At 38.9% G+C, this 21,850-nt stretch overlaps 1 protein-coding gene across 5 annotated transcripts in view; it reads right to left on the bottom strand.

The window, feature by feature from the left end:
- The window catches only part of Taf2 (TATA-box binding protein associated factor 2), a 63,741-nt gene extending 43,735 nt beyond the window's left edge, over window positions 1-20,006 (bottom strand). For 2 of the 5 annotated variants that reach the window (XM_042672962.1, XM_042672963.1), the window contains exons 1-10: window positions 19,797-19,938; window positions 19,256-19,310; window positions 17,623-17,783; window positions 16,133-16,251; window positions 13,755-13,896; window positions 9,253-9,484; window positions 8,107-8,291; window positions 6,328-6,441; window positions 3,508-3,607; window positions 352-437 (exon numbers count right to left, since the gene is read on the bottom strand). In XM_042672962.1, coding sequence (XP_042528896.1) covers window positions 352-437; window positions 3,508-3,607; window positions 6,328-6,441; window positions 8,107-8,291; window positions 9,253-9,484; window positions 13,755-13,896; window positions 16,133-16,251; window positions 17,623-17,783; window positions 19,256-19,310; window positions 19,797-19,849 — 1,247 coding nt within the window. In that variant the 5' untranslated portion in view covers window positions 19,850-19,938. Of the gene's footprint in view, window positions 1-351; window positions 438-3,507; window positions 3,608-6,327; window positions 6,442-8,106; window positions 8,292-9,252; window positions 9,485-13,754; window positions 13,897-16,132; window positions 16,252-17,622; window positions 17,784-19,255; window positions 19,311-19,796 lie in introns of those variants that run through there. The other 3 variants (XM_042672964.1, XM_042672966.1, XM_042672967.1) reach the window with 3 other exon arrangements.
- Between the last annotated feature and the right edge of the window lie 1,844 nt (window positions 20,007-21,850).

Genomic DNA, 21,850 nt, shown 5'->3' with positions numbered 1-21,850 from the left:
TGAATTTAATGTAAGTTATATGGCTGAAAAGAAACACATGCAAAGGCTTGAACTTGCCTAGGCACTGTACCTGAGAGTTTTTGCTCAAGGCTAGCACTCTACCACTTGAAACACAGCTTTACTTAGGTTTTTTGGAGATGAGAGTCTCAGGAGCTGGCTTTAAATTGCAATCCTAAAAATCTCAGCCTCCTAATTAGCTAGAATAACAGGTGTGAGTCACCAGTGCCCAGCTGTGCATCAATATTTTTGCCTACTATTACTCCTTCTTTGGCTTGTGTTAGCCTTAAGAAACATCACACATGTGCTTCTATAAAAACAAGGTTTCTAATATCATCTGAAAAACAAACGTACTTATCCTTCTCTTTTCCTCCACCAAATATAGGATGTAGTAAAACTCCCCCAGTTTTCAGCTCATATGCCACTATTTTATCTAGTTCCTAAAAGATACAAAAACAGAAGTCAGTAAAACCTTTGCCACACAACAAATTTTAGAAGTCAACTTTAAATTCTCATTCTTGGAATCAAAATTTAAATTAAGTGTAAAGGATTTAGAGAAGCAAACTACACAGTTGCCTGGCTGCTAAGTACCAGTCTTCTGTAATTCATAACTTCAGAACAGGCTAGCAGCCTGGCAACTTTTTAATATTCATTCTCTCTGATCTGTCTTCCAACTGGATTTCTTCTTAGTACTTTGGTTCTGGAGACTAAGGTAATGGGAATGAGATCAGAAACCCATCACTTTAAAACTTCTCAAGTTTTCTGTAATACAACATACTACTTAATGCTTAAATGAAAGTTTTAAGAAAAAAAAAAAGACACTACGACTGTGTGCGAAACTCAAAACTAGACTCAGTAATATACAGCACAGAAAAGTTATAAACAGTATATGAAATTGTTAGATAATTTATTACAATGTTTGATACAGTGTATGTATGTCCTTTTGAGTTTTTTCTTCAGAAATGAAGAACATGAATGCTAACTACTCCAGATGTATAAATGCTTTCATCATCCTAGGTACTTGAGATCTTTAATAACTAACTTTTTACCTGGCTCTTGGTGGCTCATTTATGTAATTCTAACTACTCAGAGGCTGAGATCTGAGGATCAAGGGTCAAAGCCAGACCAGGCAGGAAAATCCATTGGACTCTTATCTCTAATTAACCAACAGGAAAAAAAAAAAAAAAGGAGATGGTGCTGTGGCTCCAAGTGGTAGAATGCTAGCCTTAAGCAAAAAGAGAAACAACCCTAACTTTATGACTTTTGTTAAAGATTGGATTTGATAAAAACATGGAAAATAAGAAAGGAGAAGAAGCCAGCAACAATCGTCTAGCCTTTAATCCTAGGCTGAGATCTGAGGATGATGGCTGCAAGCCTGCCTGGGCAGACTCTTATCTCCAATCAACTACTCAAAAACTGGAAGTGGAGCTGTGGCTTAAAAGTGGTAGAGTGCTATTGAACAAAAGAGCTCAGAGACAGTGGGAGTTTAAGCTTCATGAGTGACAAAAAAAAAAAAAAAAAAAAAGGAAGGGCTGGGAAGGTAGCTCAGTGGTAGAGTGCTTACCTTACATGCATGAGGCCCTGGATTCGATTCCTCACCACCACATGAGCAGAAAAAGCCAGAAGTGGCACTGTGACTCAAGTGGTAGAGAGCTAGCCTTAAGCTGAAGAGCTGAGGGACAGCGCCCAGGCCGAGTTCAGGCCCCACGACAGACAAAAAAAACACACCAAAAAACAAAAAAAAAAGGCAAATTTGATAAGGGCAGTAAAACTAGCCTTATAAAGTATATATGCATATGACCAAAATGGTATATGCAAAGTAATTCAATTAATTTTTTTTTTTTGGATCCGGTCGTGGGGCCTGAACTCTGGGCCTGCATGCTGTCCCTCAGCTTTTCAACTCAAGGCTAGCGCTCTACCACTTGAGCCACAGCGCCACTTCTGGCTTGTTTTTTTCTTTTTGCTTATGTGGTGCTGAGAAATCGAACCCAGGGCCTCATGCATGCAAGGCAAGCACTCTACCACTGAGCCACCTAATTTTTGATCAAATCTTTGAAAAATATGAAAAAGATGTGACAGTGATAGAACATAAATTCATTAAAAGGTTACTTAACATCTAATAAACCGTTTACTAACTATAAGAGGTACTTAAATTACTTTTTAACTGAGAAACTCCTTTCTTAGGCTCATGAAATGACTGAAACTGTATATCCAACCCTCACTTTGCATTTGTGTCTTGATCTGAGTCATTCTCTCCTGCAGCAACTTTTGAAATCACCTTGGGCTCTAGAAAGGACAGTATTTAGGTACAGAAAAGCATGTTGTAACAAAAGGCAAACTGCCCCTCAGGCAATCAATGCCTTATCATCTCATGGCGAAGGCTAAATTGTACCAAAAGAAGAGAACATCCAAAAGCTTAAGACAAACCGCCAGAGCCAGGCAACAGACTTTGTCCCTGTTCACACTGACCTCTCCAGAGACTGAAGTAATGGGCAACAAGGCCACAGCAGTGACTGGGAGGGTTTAATCAAGCATACCTTTCCCCCCACCCCTCCCAGTTTCCCATCATTTTTAAGCTAAAGTTCATGTCAGTACTCTGAAGATGACTGAAGACTGCTGAAATATTCTTCCCAGGGCAACCAGGATCATGTAATAAATCTCTTTACTTTACCCTTCATTATGACATATGGAAGAAACACATGGAGTTTAGGCCTAGGTCCAAAATTCTGGTTTTATTATATACAAAGCACCATGTGGGCTGGGAAGGTGGCTCAGTGGTAGAGCCCTTGCCTTGCATGCCTGAGGCCCTGGGTTTGATTCCTCAGCACCACATAAGCAAAAAGAAAAAAGCCAGAAGTGGTGCTGTGGCTCAAGTGGTAGAGCACTAGCCATGAACTGAAGAGCTGAAGGACAGCACCCAGGCCCAGAGTTCAGGCCCCGAGTTCAGGCCCTACAAATGGGCCCAAAAAAACAAAACCAAAAAAAAAAGCACCATGTATATTAATGTGTGTGTGCATAGAAATATATCTGTCACAATCTCTGCCTGTGAGGTAAACACCAAGATAAGACTTGGATAGATTAACTGACCATGAAGCTAAACAAATTTAGGAAATGGTATAAATCATCCCAATGAGAAGCTGGGATGTCCAACTTGTAATTTATAGTTTAAACGTTTGCTTCATGGAATAACATTGTCCAAAAAGAAGTGTACTCACTACCTGACTATGAAACAGTAACTCATCTACTCATGTATCCATCACCTTTATAATAACAATAAAAATGTTTTTAAAAGTGTTTTCTTCCTTCGGGAAAAGTAAAGTCTTCAAGACCTAATTGTGACAGATCATTAGTCCTTCTCAGTCAAGTGAGTCTCATTATGTGAGGAAAAAGAAATCAGCTTTTTTCAGTAACATTTTTAAATTATTTTACATGGATAGGATAACTTAGAAATCAAGGAAATACTATAATATAGTTTTCTGATTTGTAAGTAAATGACCCAGTTCTTCTTACCTCCTTAATCCAATGACGGTACTCATTAACACCAAAAGTTTTTTTCATCCAAAGTCCATAAATATAGCCTGAAATTCCTTTCAGCACCCACTCATCAGACCTAAGCAAAAACATCAAAATAAACTTTTTTTTAATTATAAAAACTCTTTACATGAGGTCAGCAAAAATAGTTGTATTTCTCTGCTTTGTAAAAGAAAAATATGTTATTAACAAATTATTAGGTTTCCTAAATTCCTCTGGCTGAGCTGCCATTCAGCTGTCTTTATATCTGGCTGTACCTTAATTATAAGACTATGTTGTGGCTGGAACAATGTAATTCAGTGGTAGAGCATTTGCCTAGCATGAACTAAGCCAGTACAGAGGGAAAAACAAAAAAAAGCTTTATAAGTATTATACTAAGCCAGTACAGGGGGGAAAAAAAGCTTCGCTTCATAAGTATTATTTCAAGTAAAATTTACCAAAGTATATATGCTCTATCCTCCCAGTGAAACTTTCCTGCCCAATTCTGCTCACTGTCTGCTTCTAGGGAAGGACTTGCCTACAATCAAGATGGCACTGCTCAACTAACAAGTTCATGTTCTAATATTGTCAATCCTACACATAATTTCCAATAATATTCTAAAACCTAATGGTAAATTATATTTTAGTTTCTCCAGAAGGTAATTAGCACCATTCACTCCTTTATTCATTCCTATGTTCATCTATCTGAACATTTTGCCTACTATGTTTTAAGTATTATACCTTAATGAAACTAGATGTAATTTTAGGACAATCAAATCGAGAAGCCCTATCCTGTCCTCTCCCCTGCAGCAAGACAGAAAAAGAATCTAAGATTTATATAATATATATGGTATAAGATGTAAACAATGAAAGATTATAATCTTAAGGGAGTCAAGGTCTGGCCCATGCTAGGCAAGTGATCTACAAATATGCTATACCTCCAGCCCACAAAATGTTATACTTGCATGTTTCAATTAAACTGATATAACACTAAACACTAGAAAAAAAAAAAAAAAACCTGCCTATCAATATCAGTACTGTACAGGAGAATTACCTTATCTTAAATGTTACCTGGAACATTCCCAACTACTCTGATATTAGAATTCTAATTATATTTTTCTGTATATTCACACATTCATGTAGCATTCAGATTTGTGTGTGTGTGCATGTATTATGTTGGTCTTGGGATTTTAATTCAGAATCTGAGCACTGTCCCTGAGCTTTTTAACTCAAGACTTGCACTCTAACACTTTAGCCACAACTCCTCCACTTCCAGCTTTTTTGGTGGTTAATTAGAGAATAAGAGTCTACAGGACTTTCTTACCCAGGCTGGCTTTGAGCCGCAACCCTTTGACCTCAGCCCCTCCTGACTAGCAAGGATCACAGGCATGAACTAACAGTGCCCAGTTAGCATTCAGACTTCTTTGTTTGCATTTTGATTCTGGGGCTTGAACTCAGGGTTTGGATGCTGTCCCCAAGCTTTTTTTTGCTAAGGCTAGTGCTTTACCACTTGAGCCACAGATCCACTTTTCAGTGGCTAATTGGAGGGAAAGACTCTTGTGCACTTTCCTTCCCAGGCTGGCTTCAAACCACAATCCTCATCTCAGCCTCCTTAGTAGCTAGATTGTAAGCACAACTACCAATACCTGGCTAGCATTCAGATTTTTTTAGGACACTATTAACAAAATTCATACTTCATTTTTAAATTTTTAATACTTTTTATTGTAAAAATACTATACAGAGAGGTTACAGTTACAAGAGCAAGGTAATGAGTACAATTCCTATCAAGCATTGTTGCCTCCTCCTTTATATTTCCCCTACCATATCTTCCCTCCTACCTCCACAACTACACTCACCTCCCCCCTAAATTGTAAAGTTCATTTTTCAACAGAGTATCTTGTACATCTCATTGTTATAATGGGTCAACTTGTATCCCTATTTAAGCATTTTGTTTTTGCTCTTCCCCTCCCTTCCTTTCCCTCCCCAAATTAGGGAAGTGTCATACTTCATTTTTTAAGATACATTGTTGAAGTAATTATACTGATTTTAAGGCCAAAAATTTAGATGAAACTTAAAACTATTTTTCATGAGCTACATAGAAAATATTTTTTCTGTTTTATTTCTTTGGAATGAGGTTTTACTATGGTAGTCTTGGAAAACTTCAAAATTGTGTTCCTTAGACTCGTGCCAGTGGCTCATGCCTGTAATCCTAGCTATTCAGGAGGCTGAGATCTGAGGATCACAGTTCAAAGCTAGCCTGGGAAGGAAAGCCCATAATACTCTTATCTCCAATAAACCACTAGAAAATGAGAAGTGGCCCGGTGGCTCCAGTGATAGAGCACTTCAGCCTTGAGCTGAAGAATGCAGGGACAACACCCAAGCCCAGAGTTCAAGCCCTACAACTGACACACACACACAAAAAAAATGTGCTCCTCATACCATAATTAAAGTCATGCTGTCACCATAATCAGGCTCCAAATAACATTTTCTGTAACAGGTATCCACAAAATGGGCAAAACTCAACTTACTTTGCAGAAAAAGAAAACAAAACAAAGAAATCATTCTTTTTCTTTTTTGGTCCGGTGGTGGGGCCTGAACTCTGGGCCTGGGCGCTGTCCCTCAGCTCTTCAGCTCAAGGCTAGTGCTCTACCACTTGAGCCACAGCGCCACTTCCAGCTTTTTTCTTTTTGCTCATGTGGTGCTGAGGAATCGAACCCAGGGCCTCATGCATGCAAGGCAAGCGCTCTACCACTGAGCCACCTTCCCAGCCCACGAAATCATTCCTTTTTGTCAGTAGTTTTAAACTCTGGAATTACTTACCAAGACATTCTGGATATAAAACAGCCAAAAAATTGTTGGGCCAAGGACTGGGCTAAACACCTCCTAGTCAGAGGTGTCTCATCTATAATCATAGCACTGTGAAGTAGATTTGTGCTGAAATGCAAAAGAAGAGGGAAAGTTAATTATAATCAAGAAACATTTAGTCAGAATAGAAGAGTCATACTTTCAAACAGACAAAAGAACTTAAGTTAGTTTCAAAAAATAAAAACCAGAATATCCTTTCAAACAACTTTATAAATCTTTTCTGAAAAAAAAACTTAACTGAAATTCATCTTGGTAATTTTCATTTATAGGAAGGTTTCTCAATGCTTTCCATTAAAAACAAAAAAATGTAACTTTTCAAGAGGGTGGGAAGAAACTGCTGTTAATCAGAAACTGGTACTAATATGAAAGGGCCATCTAATGGAAAAGGTATCTTCCCCTGCCAGACATGGTGGCACATGCCTGTACACTGGAGGGTGAAGCCAGAGGACCCTTAACTATACAGAAAGTTGGTGTCAAAAAAGAAAAAAAAAATCTGGGTGCCAGTGGCTCACGCCTGTAATCCTAGCTACACAGAAGGCTGAGATCTAAGGATCACGGTTCAGAGCCAGTCCTGGCAGGAAAGGCAGTGAGACTCTTATCTCCAATAAACCACTAGAAAATGGGAAGTGGCCCTGTGGCTCAAGCAGTAGAGCACTCGCCTTCAGCTGACGAGCTCAGGATAGTGTCCAGGCCCTGAGTTCAAGCCCCAGGACTGGTCAAAAAAAGAAAATTCAGAAACAGAGGTAAAATTCTTCTTAAGACACAAATGAGTAAATTTGTAGCTCTCCAAAGAAAGGAAAGAACAGAAGCAGAAAAGGTAACAAGAAAATGGAAAGGAAAATGAAAAAGAAATATTTTCTAACTTTTCAGCAACAAATTTCTGCTATCAGCAAATTAATTTATGACTTTAAGCTTTTATAAACATCTAGTAAAACAAACATGAAAAATATTAGTATATAGCCGGGCGCCGGTGGCTCATGCCTGTAATCCTAGCCACTGAGGAGTCTAAGATCTAAGGATTTCGGTTCAAAGCCAGCCCAGGCAGGAAAGTCTGTGAGACTCTTATCTCCAATAAACCACCAGAAAATGGGAAGTGGCACTGTGGCTCAAGTGGTAGAGCGCTAGCCTTGAGCTGAAGAGCTTAGGGACAGCTCCCAGGCCCAGAGTTCAAGCCCCATGACCAACAAAAAAAAAAACAACAACACACACACACACACACATATAAATAAATAAATAAATAAATATATATATATATACTAACACACAACACATACATATTAATATATATATTAGTATCTGTTAATTTTGCTGTTGTTGTTGGCAGTGTTCTCAGGGCTTGAACTCAGCATGGGCACCATCTGTGAGCTTTTGTGATCCAAGCTAGTGCTCTACCACTTGAGCCACATCTACACTTCCAGCTTTTGGAGGTTAACTGGAGATGACAGGTTCATGGGCTTTCCTGCCCAGGTTGGCTTTGAATGGTGACACTCAGATCCCAGCCTCCTGAGTAGCCAGGATTATAGATGTGAGCCACTGGTACACGGCAAGAATGAGTCTTCTTTAAGTTTTTCTTCATCTTTTTCTATATTTGAACATTTGCTCATATGTAAACATTTTTATAGTCAACAACACCTATACTAGAGCAAAAAAAAATCAAAAATCCTTATATGATCATTACACCAATTTTACCTCCTCCTATTTTCTTAGGCATTTAAAATTTGAGGATACACTAACCTAAAAATGCTCATGGAAGCATAGGCTGCTACTTCAACATAAGCCTCATCAATGAACACAGTCTTAAAACAGGAATATGGGTAACGACACGTAAGAATTTCTTCATAAAATTCAAAAACTTCATGAAGGTAAGATGTTGTATGTTTAAGCAATGGAAGAAGTTGAGGTAAACAAAAGTGAGTTACCTGAAAATAAAAAGCAGGGAAGATTAAGTACAAGGTAATTTCAAAATGTTAAGCTTCCTAAACAATTAGATAAATCCATTTTGTTTTTAGCAATTTCATGATGTTGACCAAAAAAAAATGTGCTGAAACAAAAATTATTGATGTTTATGGATTATATTCACAAACTATCCACAGTTCTGAAATTTTGATCAAGATGTATTATGTATCAGAGAAATACTTAAACTTCCTGAAAATAAAACTTAGGTTCCAAATTAAATTAGAATTTCTTCTTTCACACATATAGCACAGAAGGAATTAAATTCTAGGGCTTATTGTAAACTTACCTCTCATTCAAAAGTAGCTACTTTAGTGAAAACAGTACATTTCATAGTAATTTGTTAGCAACTTGTAAGTTGCTAGAATTGCTAGCTAAGTCCTCTACATTGAGAAATATCCTAAGTCCCTGTATCTTAGTAATCCAAAGAATTGTAATAAAGAATAATCACTGTAGTGCTCTAACATTTCAAATATATTCTGAAAGCTCCAGGCAGCTTATATTAGTGAGAAAACTGAAAAAGTGATTGGTAAAGTGGCTTACACTTAGCAAGAGTGAAGTCTCTGAGTTCAAACCTGGTACTGCCAAAAGAAAAAAGACCCTGTTGGGCTGGGAAGGTGGCTCAGTGGTAGAGTGCTTGCTTTGCATGCATGAGGCCCTGGGTTCAATTCCTCAGCATCACATAAGCAGAAAAAGCAGGAAGTGGCACTGTGGTTCAAGTGGTAGAGTGCTAGACTTCAGCTGAAGAGCTGAGGGACAGTGCCCAAGCCCAGAGTTCAGGCCCCACAACTGAGAAAAAGAAAGAAAGAAAAAAAGAAAGAAAGGAAGAAAGGAAGGAAGAAAAGAAGGAAAGAAGACCCTGTTTTATTAATACTTTTCTTTTTAGAGTAGAAGGACAGATGTAAATGCGAGGAAGAATGGACTTACCTCATGCATGTATGGATCTACAAGTATTTCAAAAGGTCCAATGGCCAAAGAGATGTTTGAGGCAGCTGTTGGAATGGTGAGCATATAATGGAAGGTCTTCTTCCTCATATCATGGGTATATACTGTCTCTACCAGATCTCCATTGGACACAGCTACCATTGCAGCATCTACTGTAAATTCCAATTTCCACGTACACAATTCAGAGTATGAATCAACACATGGGAACCAAAATCTAGAAAAAAAGATTGACAGTATGGAAAATATTGCTTTCCCATACAAGTTATTTTGACATTTCTAGATAACATGTAGGAAACTGCATGTATTTGGCTAATAAAGCCTTTTAGTATATATCTCTATATACACTAGTGGCTCACATCTGTAATCCTAGCCACTCAGAAGGCTACGAGCTGAGTATTGCAGTTCAAAGACAGCTAAGGCAGGAAAGTCTGTGAGACTTTTTTTTTTAAGGCCTGAGGCTTGGACTCAGGGTCTGGGGCAAGGACCCTGAGCTTCTTTTGCTCAAGATTAGCACTATCACTTGAGCCACAGTGCCATTTCCAGTTTTTTCTGTTTATGTGTTACTGACTAATCAAAACCAAAGCTTCTGGCATGCTAGGCAAGTATTCTACCACTAAGCTATATTCCCAGTACCTGTGACTCTTATCTTGAATTAACCACCAAAAATCTCGAAGTGGAACTGTGGCTCAAAGTGGTACAGCACTAGTCTTGAGCAAAAATAGCTCAAGGAGTGCCCAGGCCCCAAAACAGACCAAAAAAAAAAAAAAAAAAATCTAATAAGATCTGTTCACAACTGGTATTTGGAATTATTAAAAAACTATCACATGGCAACTCCAGTTCAAATCCTAAAATATAATTCTTAGTTCTAATTTTCAACTGAAAGGTAATTTAAACTCACATATTTAGGTTAGCCAGCAGTTACAGAGCATTCACTTACTAAAATGAAGTTTGTGTGTGTGTGTGTATGTTGGACATGGAGCTTGAACTCAGGACCTGGGCACTGTCCCTGAGGTCTCTGGCTCAAGGCTAGTACTCTACCACTTTGAGCCACAGCACCACTTCTTGTTTCTGGTGGTTAAGTGGGGGTATGCGTCTCACAGACTTTTCTGCCTGGGCTGCCTGCAAACTAGGATCCTCAGATCTCAGCCTCCTCAGGCTGAGCCACCAGCACCCAGCTTAACATGAAGGTTTTTGAGATAATGAATACTAGATGAATACTCAGAATCTAGTTTCTAAATTAAGAGACTACTTTTCCAGAGTATATAATACATTGTATAAACACAAACTAAAGGGAAGAAAAGTACGGAACACTGAGTGCCAGGAGCCTGAGCTCCATAAAAAGCTCTATCTCCCTAGGAATTAACTTAATCAAAGAAGTGAAGGACCTCTTATGATGAAAACTTTAAAAACCTGAAAAAGGAAATCAAAACAGAACTTAGAAAGTGGCAAAAACTCCCATGCTCCTGGATTGGAAAGATCAACATCGTGAAAATGGCAATACTTCCCAAGGCTATCTACAAATTCAATACAATACCCATCAATATTCCAACCTCATTCTTCAAAGAAATGGGAGGCAATCCAAAAATTCATATGGAACAATAAAAGACCCCGAATAGCAAAAACGATCAACAGAAAGAACAGTGCTGGAGGAATATCAATACCAAATTTCAAACTCTACTACAAAGCCATAGTAATCAAAACAGCTTGGTACTGACACAAGAACAGACCTCAGGACCAATGGAATAGAATTGAAAACCCAGAAATGAACCCACAGACATATAGTCATCTAATCTTCAATAAGGGAGCTAAAAAAATAGAATGGAAGAAAGACAGTCTCTTCAGTAAATGGTGCTGGCAGAATTGGTTAACTACTTCTAGAAAACTAAAGCTAGATCCTTATATATCACCCTGCACAAGAATCAACTCCAAATGGATCAAAGACCACGGAGTCAAAGCAGACACTCTGAAAACATTACAGGATGGAATAGGAGAAACCCTAGGTCTCCTTGGCACAGGCTGAAATTTTCTTCATAAAGACCCAGAAACACAACAAATCAAAGAAAGGTTGGACAAATGGAATTGCATGAAATTACAGAGCTTCTGCACGGCAAAGGACATAGCTAACAAGATCAATAGAAAGCCCACGGATTGGGAGAAGATCTTCACTAGCCATACAACGGACAAGGGTCTCATATCTAAAACATACCTGGAAGTCAAAAAATTAAATACCCCAACAACAAATCCTCAAAGAAACAACTGCCCAATAAATAAGTGGGCTAAAGAATTAAAGAGAAACTTCTCTGAAGAGGAAAGAAGGATGGCCAATAGACATATGAAGAAATGCTCAACCTCTCTAGTCATAAAAGAAATGCAAATCAAAACAACATTGAGATACCACCTCACCCCAGTTAGAACGGCTATAATCAAGAACTCTAATAACAACAGATGTTGGAGGGGATACAGACAGAAGGGAACCTTACTGCATTGTTAGTGGGAGTGTAAACTTGTTCAACCACTTTGGAAAGTAGTATGGAGGTACCTCAAAAGACTCCACATAGAGCTCCCCTATGACCCAGCAATCCCACTTTTGGGCATTTACCCAAATGTTCACAAACAGACCACACTAAAGCTACCAAAACGACTATGTTTATTGCAGCATTATTTACCATAGCTAAGATCTGGAACCAACCCAGATGCCCCTCAGTAGATGAATGGATCAAGAAAATGTGGTATATATACACAATGGAATTCTATGCCTCCGTCAGAAAGAATGACATTGCCCCATTTGTTAGGAAATGGAAAGACTTGGAAAAAATTATATTAAGTGAAGTAAGCCGGGGCCAAAGAAACATAGGTCCCATGGTTTCCCTTATTTGCAATAACTAGTCTATGTCTGAGTCAAGCAGAAAAGGTTAGATAAGTTGATGTTAGAGAAATGAACCCTAAGATATATATTCAAATGTTTTTTTCTTTCATGCGATTGTTTCTAACACATTTATAAGATTGTTTAACTAGGGATACAGGTGGACCCATTGCAACACTGAGATGTACAAGTCATTATATCGAAAATGAACTTTACAACTTTGGTGGGAGGGCAGGGGGGAGGATGGGAAGGGATGGGAAGGGGAAACAAAGGAGGCTACAATGCTTGATAAGAAATGTACTCATTATCTTGCCCATGTAATTGTAACCCCTCTGTAAGTATTTTCACAATTTACAAAAAAAAAAAAAAAAGCTCTATCTCCAGACAAACCATGAGTTTGTGAGGCATTAATGGCTCATAATGGTTCATGCCTATAATATTAGCTACTCAGGCTGAGATCCAGAGGACTTGCAATTGTCACCAAAATAGCCAGCAAGTAGCAAGGTTGGAGGTATGGCTCAAGTGTAACAGTATGAGCCACTGAATTTAAGCCTCGGTACTACAGTAAAAAAGGAAAAGAAAGAGACAAATAGAGAGAGAGAACAAAAGAATAAAAAGAAAAAAGAAAAGAAGGGCTGTGGATACAGTTCAGTGGAGGACTGTCTGCCAGGAATGCAGTCCTTGGGATTTGATCTCAAGAATTGCAGTAACCCAAATGAGTGCTGATAAAGCCAGATTGGAAATTTACTTTTGCTTTTCTATCAGTCCAGGTTGGGTCTTAATATCTGTCAGGGCTAGGACTTGATACTGAAACAAAAATGAGCCTAAGACATTATCTCTGGCTTATAGAAATAATGTGAGAAAAGTATTCTTTATAAATAATTTAATAACATAAAGCTAACTACAGAGCTACGACAATGAACTACAATTCCACACCAAAGATGTAAGTAAATGTCACTATCAATTGATCCAAAAAAATTAAATATAAAGAATACTAGATAGGAGCTGGGAAGGTGGCTCAGCGGTAGAGTGCTTGCCTTGCATGCATGAGGCCCTGGGTTCGATTCCTCAGCACCACATAAGCAGAAAAAAAAGCCAGAAGTGGTGCTATGACTCAAGTGGTAGAGTGCTAGCTTTGAGCTGAAGAGCTGAGGGACAGTGCCCAGGCCCAGCATTCAGGCCCATGACCAACAAACAAACAAACAAACAAGAATACTAAATATGAAAAATATAATATAGTTCCATTTACATGAAGTTAATAGGATCATGGGAGAGAAACATGCTTGGGGTGGGGGATGGTGAATGAGAACAAGTAGGAAATGCATCTGTAATGCTAGTAATGCTGTGGTCTTGTGCACTTCTGAGCATTACACAAAACATTTGTGCATTTTTTCTGTACGTATGTGCTACTTCAGTGTAAAGAAAAGAACCAAGGAAAATGATTATGTCGGAATACAACTTGAAAGGAAACAAAGAAGAGTAAGACACAAGAATGACAAAAAAAATTAATGGGACATGATTTGGAAGAGGTATAAGTTTATACTTGCCACAATGTACAAAATATCTACACAACAAATACACAATTGGAAAACCAAATGAACTGAAATAGTTTATAATCTACCTTGTGGAATTTTGATACCCACAAGAGAAGACATGAGCACCTCTTTCAGCCATACTCCCCTCTACACTGGGTACCACAAAATGAAGACCTCCTTTTGGCTGATCCAAAGAAAAATTAATGTGTATCTTCAGGACCTTTAACTCTGCAAGAAATAAACATATATACGTATCAGGTGACACATAAAAATATAAAGTGATCTATATTATAAGGTTAAAGACAGTGAATACAAAATGAGAATCAAAACCTGAATTTTATATTAAAAATCATGACTTGTGTTAGGATTTATCATTTCTCTGTCTACTCAATACCATGCCCTACTCCATAGGTATTCCTATCTCCAATTAATCTAATCAGTGCTCATAGTCTTCTATAAAGTCATACCCCTCAATGTTTCTGACAAACTTCAATGTATTAAAGGAAAAATGTGCAGCAGGAATGTCGGGCACTGGTGGCTCAGGCCTGTAATCCTAGCTAATCAGGAAGCTGAGATCTGAGGTCGTGGTTAAAAGTCAGCCCAGGGAAGGAAAGTCTGTGAATCTCTTATCTCCAATTAACCACCAGAAAATTGGAAGTGGTGCTGTGGCTCAAGTGGTAGAGCACTCTCCTTGAGCTGAAGAGCTGAGAGATAGCACCCAGACCCACAGTTCAAGCCCCACGACCACGACCAAAAAACAAAGTACAGCTGGGGATGTAAGTTACTGGTGAAGTGTTTGCATAGTATGTTCTGGGCCCTGGGTTATCCTAAGTATCACAAAACAAAACAAACCCAACCCCTATAATATACACTTAAGGCCTTTCAAATACAACTGCAAACTTTTCAAGTTTTTTTCCTGCTGTGTTTCTCTCAAAACTGATAATTCTAGTTGATTTAGAATAAATGTGTTGTTTTCATTAACATTAAAATTATTTAACACCCAGCGATTACAACCATCTAAACACAAATGATGAACCAATTTCTGCCCTAAACACATAAACTCCATTCTGTGCCCTGCAATAAAACATAAAAACCCTTCTATATACCCTGCCTCCAAAACAGAAAGCAAACCAAACAAGTCTTTTAATTTCTTGATTAATTTATAAGATTAAATAAAAATAGGCAAAAGCATAATAATTATTAAGGATAAAACTTTATAGAGAAGGAAATGAAGAGGTAGATAATATGGCTCATTGGTAGTACATCTGCCTGGAATGGAAAAGAAACTGTATACAATATGCACCATCTTTTAAAAAACAGAAAATGAAGATTTAGAAAAGATATGCTTTGAATATACAGAATAAGTGCCAGGGCCAGGCGCTGGTGGTAACTCACACCTGTAATCCTACTCAGAAGGCTGAGATCTGAGGATCTTGGTTCAAAGCCAGCCTGAGAAAGAAAATGCATGAGACTCTTATTTCCAATTAACCACCAGAAAACTGGAAGTGGCACTGTGGCTCAAGTGGGAGTGCACTCGCCTTGAGCTGAAGAGCTGAGGGACAGCACCCAGGCACAGAGTTCAAGCCCTATGACCGACCAAAAACAAAAAAAGAATGCCAGAAATCTCATCAGACTTCAGGCTATTCTCCTGTTAAAGGAAGGAATTAAACTAGATACTTTTTAATCATTTTCCTACTAAAATATTCTAATTCTAAACCAATTTGATACTGCATAGAATATCCAATCTTTACACTGCTACATCCATGACTTTTTAAAAAATATCTTTAATACCAGAGGTTGGTGGCTCACACCTTTAATCCTAGCTACCTAGGAGGCTGAGATCTAAGGATTGAGGCTGAGATCTAAGGATTGCAGTTCAAAGCCAGCCTTGGAAAGGCTTGTTTATCTCCAGTAAACTACTCAGAAATGTCCAGAAGAGAAGCCGAGGCTCAAGTTGTAGAGTGTGAGCCTTGAGCAAAGGAGCTTGGGATAGTGCCAGACACAGGAACAGCACGCACATGCACACATACAATCAATAAAAAGGATATAACTCAGTGGCAGACAATTTGCATAGTTTCCTTGAAGCCCTGGGTTCAATCTGCTGTATCATACAGGACAAAAAGTAAACCAGGAAAAAAAAAATAATGCTAAACAAATGAAACTATGTGTTTTTGTCATGCCCACGATTAGTATTTTCCTGTTAGCTAGTGGGCCTTAAGAAAAAGAAGAGAATTTATGAAATGGAGTAAATCTGATCAAAGTACATTATAGGCATATATGGAAACAATCACAATAAAACAGCTTTGAGACAATAAATTTATGCTAATTACAAAAAAAGAGCTTCCAACCCCTTATATTTCAAGAAGTTATTTTGCAACATAGATAACAAGAATTTTCATGTCATTCTTCTGGCCTCTAAATGTAACATGATTTAATGTATAGTCATTTATTCTTGGTGCTTTACCATCAACGTGTTTCCACAGCTCTGATGGAACCTTAATGCAAAGTTCTCCGTTTCCTGCATCAGGATCAACAGCAGTAACTGCAGCAGCATAAGCATTAGAAAAGTAATTGAGATTTCGCCTACAGGAGGAAAAGCCAAGTTTATTAGCAGTAAGTCAAGATTTTGCTAATATTTTTCGAAAGTATACTTGGACAGTGTTTGTTTATAAACATTGTATCTTCTCACACAAGTCATAGGAGTTAAGTTTTAATCAAGTAACTGGTACTCTACTCACCAAGGAAAAACTATTAAACTGTATAAACACAATGGCATACATATTCTCCAATGCTCTATGATCATTATTTCTTAAATTAATTTTGGAATGCTAAGATCTCTATAGTTTTCTGATACAACTGTAAAGAGAAAATGTAAAATTGAAAAATAGTATTTGTTTGATAATTATATGCCCTGATTTCCTACTGGATGCAACAAAAGTCTTATAGAAATAGAAAAATAATTTTCTTCTATTTTCTACCTTAATTTCATTTTTTAAAAAAGTACATATTAAATATACATTTGCTCACTGAAATCAGTTAGAGGAATATGGCAGAAAGAAAAAGGAAAGGAAGAGAGAATAAGAAAACAAGATGAAAGACATGATCCTTTTCTCTGTCCACCTTTATTTCTATCAACCTCCCATAAGGTAAGCCACAGGTAAAGCTAGGGACATTCCCTTAGCTTTTCACCTAGTTAAAAGACTAGTTTTACACCCAATACATAATGATTAAAGCAAAACTAAAACCAAAGTTATTAAAAGAACAAAAGTCAGTTAAACTTTAAAAAATAAATACCCTCAAATATAGTTCACATAATATTTTTAAGGTGTTTTTAAGCAGTCAAAGGATTTTATTTTATTTTTTTTTAATTTAATTTAATTTTTTTTGTGAACATACTGTACAGAGGGGTTACAATTACATGGGCAGGATAATGCGTACATTTCTTACTAAGCATTGCAGCCTCCTCCTTTGTTTACCCTTCACCTCCCTTCCCAGCCTCCCCCCTCCCCCCCCAATCCCAATCCTTCTCCTTCCCCCCCCTTCCCCCGTGGATTTTAGAGATCTAAAGATTATTATTACTACTAAACTCTGAAAATTATTTTAATATTTATGAAATACTTATATAAACATTAAAAATGATTTTAAAATTTTACTTGAAATTCTCAAATAACACCTTTATTTGGTACTTGTATTAGAGGTTGAACACAAGACTTTTCGCTTTGAGGTCCATACTCTATCTTGAGCCATTTCTAGAGGGACACCAAGACCTTGATTTCAAGACACTGAAGAACTTGACTCTAATGAATTCTAGAAATGCCAAATGCTGATAATCTGAAGGAAGTCCACCTCCTATTCAAACTGCCTATCCAGTTTCTCTTCAGCACATTTTTTTCTAATAAAAACTTTTTTCTTATATAAATTCTCTTTATACAATTAATGAAGTGCTAAACTTACTGTTTTGATTCATTGTGACAAACTTCCAAGGTTGGATCATTATAAATGAAAGCAGCCTCTAAATCATTGATCCTTACTCGGTATATTCTACATTGCTTGCTGTTCAACTTGATTCTATTCAAGTTTGCAACTGTAGGAAATATAGTCAGTTCCACAAAACCCTGCAAAGAAAAATAATAATTTCCTTATAAAGATCAGTATGCTTTGGAATATATTTCTTCTGTTTGGTATTTAAGTATTTAACACATATACTACAATCTACCAATATACAAATGTTGTCCAAATATCTTAATCTCAAACATAATTGTGCTAGTGACTGAATGGATACAGTTATGTTTATACTTTATCATTTTGATGGCTCAACTGCACTATCTATGAAAATTAAGCCCGTTAGGAAGAGGAACCCAAACAGGGAACAGGAAAAAAATGATAGAGAATTTTATTTCATCAGAGGTTGGTAAGTGAAAAAACAACAATCTCCTCCTTCCCCAAAATAGGGGTAGACACTGGTGGCTCACCTCTGTTATCTACTCGGGAGGCAGCTCTTACCTCCAATTAACCACTAAAAGCCAGAAATGGAGCTGTAACTCAAGTGGTAGAGGACCTCCTTGAGCATGAAAGCTCAGGGAGAGCACCCAGGCCCTGTTCAAGCCCCAGGACTAGCCCACACACAAAGAACAGTAAAAACAAAACAAAACTAAAACTACTGAATCTAACAAGTTCAAGTGTCTGCTCAATGGGCATAAATGAGGACGTGCAACTTTTAACATCCTGGGATTAAAAACTGAAATTGATACTGGCATTCAAGATTAACCAACTCGTAAGATTTAAGTCTTTGTAATACAGGTCCCTCAGATAAGGTAAATTAAGTATTTATGCTTTCAGATATTCTCCCACAGTGGGTATCAGCAACCCATACATCTAAATGGATGGAATGGGGGCTAACTATATCTCAAATACTGTCTCAAACTTCACTACATATCAGTACCACTAAATCAAGACAAACAAGAATCAGAAAACAAATGTGGTCTCTTGGAAGCTGTCAAGTCTATGAGAATAGTTATCATTGTATTTTCATGGGAGGAACTATCATGAGCTTATTCTTTTTCTTTTTTTTAATTGTGAAAATACCATACAGAGGGGTTACAATTACATGGGGGGGGGGGGGGGCTTATTCTTGTTTAAATACTTTTCAGTGGTTCAGATGTAACCAATGACCTCATACAACCAAGAAGTACAATCTACAACTAAGCCATATCCCCTTCTTTCAAATACAACTCTAAAATGCCTGGCTGTGCAGGCTGCTTATCTCACAAGAGATTAAAAGGAAGAACACTGGAATAAATAAAAAAAAAAAGGATTAATGAATGGAAGAATCAAGATGGGACTCAGAGCAAACAGACCTGATCTTACTCATCTATTCTTGAAATACCATTATCTGGAATAATAAAAATAGAAAAAAAAGAAAGAATGGATGAATGGAAGAATTAATATGGGACTCTGAGCAAACAGACCTGAATTCTAACTCTTACTCATCTATTCTTGAAATCCCATTATCTGGAAGAATATAAGTTTTCTAAGTAGCATGAAAGGTAACCTTACTACTATTTATAGTCATTGGAAATAAACTTACCACAACAGATTTTCTCTGGAAGTTTATGTTGTTGATGCAGACGACCTGATGGGTTGTATATGAAAAACAAAAACAAACAAACAGGTAAGGGGGAAAAAAAACTTACAGGCTCACGCCTGTAATCCTAGCTACTCCAGAGGTTACATCTAAAGCTCGCGGTTCAAAGACGGCCTGGGCAAGAAAAGTCTGTGAGACTCTCGTGTGAAATTAACCAAAAAGCCAAACGTGGAAGTGTGGCTCAAGCAGTGGAGCGCCAACCTTGGGTAAAAGATGTTCAGGGACTGTGCGCCCGAGCACTGGGACACACGGACGGACGGACAGACAGACAGACAGACACAGACACACAGACGCACTCACGTCCATTAACCTGTCAGGGGAATTACATCTACCGAAGGCACCGCCCACTCGGCGCCTCCTTCCGGCCACACACACCATCTGGACGAGACTTTTCCCACCCTGCCGAGTCCGTCTCAGGCAGCCGCCACGGCGCACTGAAAACAAGATCGGACGAGCGAGACGAGCCAAGGGAAAGAATACTTATAATTTGTACGGCCGCGGGCTCTCGAAGCCCCGGTCTCCCTTCTTCCGGTTCATCGTGGAAGGTTTCAGACCCGCCGGCAGCGCGCGGCGGCCCCGCGGAGCTGCGAATCCCGGGTCCGCACGGGGCAGCGGGGCATGGCGGGCCTCGGGCTCCGCGCGCTCCGCGCCCCCTCGCGCCCCCAGCAGGGCCGCCCCGCGGTCCGGACGCTCGGTACGCCCAGATCCGGCCTCCGCCGCTTCAAGCGCGCTCCAACCACTCGGTTTTCCTCAGCCGCCTCCGCCGAGGTTCGGCCACACGGAGACTCTCTGGTCCGCAACTACTCAAAGCGACCGCCGGCAGCCATCTTGCCCGTCACCCCTGACGTAGGACGCCGGCGGAAGTGAGGCCGGGGCGTGGACGGAACCCGGAAGCCTTGCGTCCGTGGGCGGGACTAGAGCGAGGAACCTAGTGTTTAGCGTTCACCTTCTGTCCAGGTCTGAGAGTACAGACGCTCTGCGGGTGGAGGTTGTTTGCAATTAGGAGATCCAAGAAAATATTCTCTCGGTAAAGCAGAGCAGGTAGGAGGGGAGAGGACACTGTTGAAATAGAGTAAAGCTCTAAGCCGGGTGCTTGTGGCTCATGCTTGTAATCCTAGCTATTCAGGAGGCTGAGATCCAGGGATCGCGGTTCGAAATCAGCCTGGATAGGAAAATCCGTGAGACTTTTATCTTCAGTAAACTACCAAAAAAGCAAATATTGGAGCTGTGGCTCAAGTGTAGAGTCATCAATAAGCAAAAAAAAAAAAAGCTCCAGGACTGTGCTCATGCCCTGGGTTCAAGCCCCAGGGCTGGCACCAAAAAAAAAAAGTGGGGAGGAGGAGAGGGGACTTAGGGACACTGAGAAACTTGGACTTTTGTGACAAGTAGGAATAAGTGGAGGAGCAGGAGGAGCCAATGGGGTAATCTCCGGAAACCAAGGGCTTTGCATCTGTTTCACTGTGTGTGGACACCATAAATTCATTCACTATGACCCAGTGACTTGAACTACAAAATAAATTAGTAAATCCTACTTGTCTGTACAACACCAGAATCCTCACCAACAGCATGCTTTCTTTCTTTTTTTTTTTTTGTCGCTTGTGGGGCTTGAACTCTGGGCCTGGGCACTGTCCCTCAGCTCTTCAGCTCAAGGCAAGCGCTCTACCACTTGAGCTACAGCGCCACTTCCGGTTTTCTGGTGGTTTATTGGAGATAGGAGTCTCACGGTCTCTCCTGCCCGGGCTGGCTTTGAACCGCGATCCTCAGATCTCAGCCTCCTGAGTAGCTAGGATTACAGGCGTGAGCCACCAGCGCCCGGCTAGCATGCTTTATTTCTTATATGTAAACCTATAGATAAATACTGAACCATATAATCCCTATAATGGATTAGGATTTGTTGAAACTAAAGACAAATACTTTGAAGCCATCCCTTATGCATTTCATATATATATATATATATATATATACACACACTCATATGTATATATCAGGGCAAAACAAGTAAACTTCAATAAGAGCTAAAACTTGGTTAATTGTGGATTATTTTAATCTGTGTATGTGTACATATGTGCATGCCAGTTCTGAAGCTTGATCTCAGGGCCTGGGCACCAACCCTAAGTTGTTTTGCTCTAGTCTAGTGTCCTACTAGTTGAGCCACAGTTCCCATTCAGCTTTTTGGTAGTTAACTGGAGATCAGAGTCTCACTGACTTTACTGGCCCAGCCAATTTTGAAGCACTATCCTCAGATCTCAGCATCCTCATTAGCTAAGATTTCAGATGTTGACCACCAGTATCCTGCAGTCTATTAACATTTTTGTTTAACCTTGGACTGATTTAACTTGGCCTATACAACTGTCCTGGTGATAAAATCATTAGGTAATTTCAAATCAATGCAAACTTTTGTCTATCCCAAGCAAATTAGGAAAACATAGCTATAAAGGAACTTTATCAAGCATTCCAAAAACAAATAGCTGTAGTTTTCCTAATGATATTACCTATGTTAGGATTAGAAACTACTCTATTAGTATTCTTCACATAGCA

The sequence above is a fragment of the Dipodomys spectabilis genome, unplaced genomic scaffold, assembly GCF_019054845.1.
Source record: "Dipodomys spectabilis isolate Male_0828 unplaced genomic scaffold, ASM1905484v1 ptg000783l, whole genome shotgun sequence".
Classification (NCBI taxonomy): Eukaryota; Metazoa; Chordata; class Mammalia; order Rodentia; family Heteromyidae; genus Dipodomys; species Dipodomys spectabilis.
The sequence above is the reverse complement of the archived record's forward strand: the minus strand, read 5'-3'. Positions and strand labels throughout refer to the sequence as shown.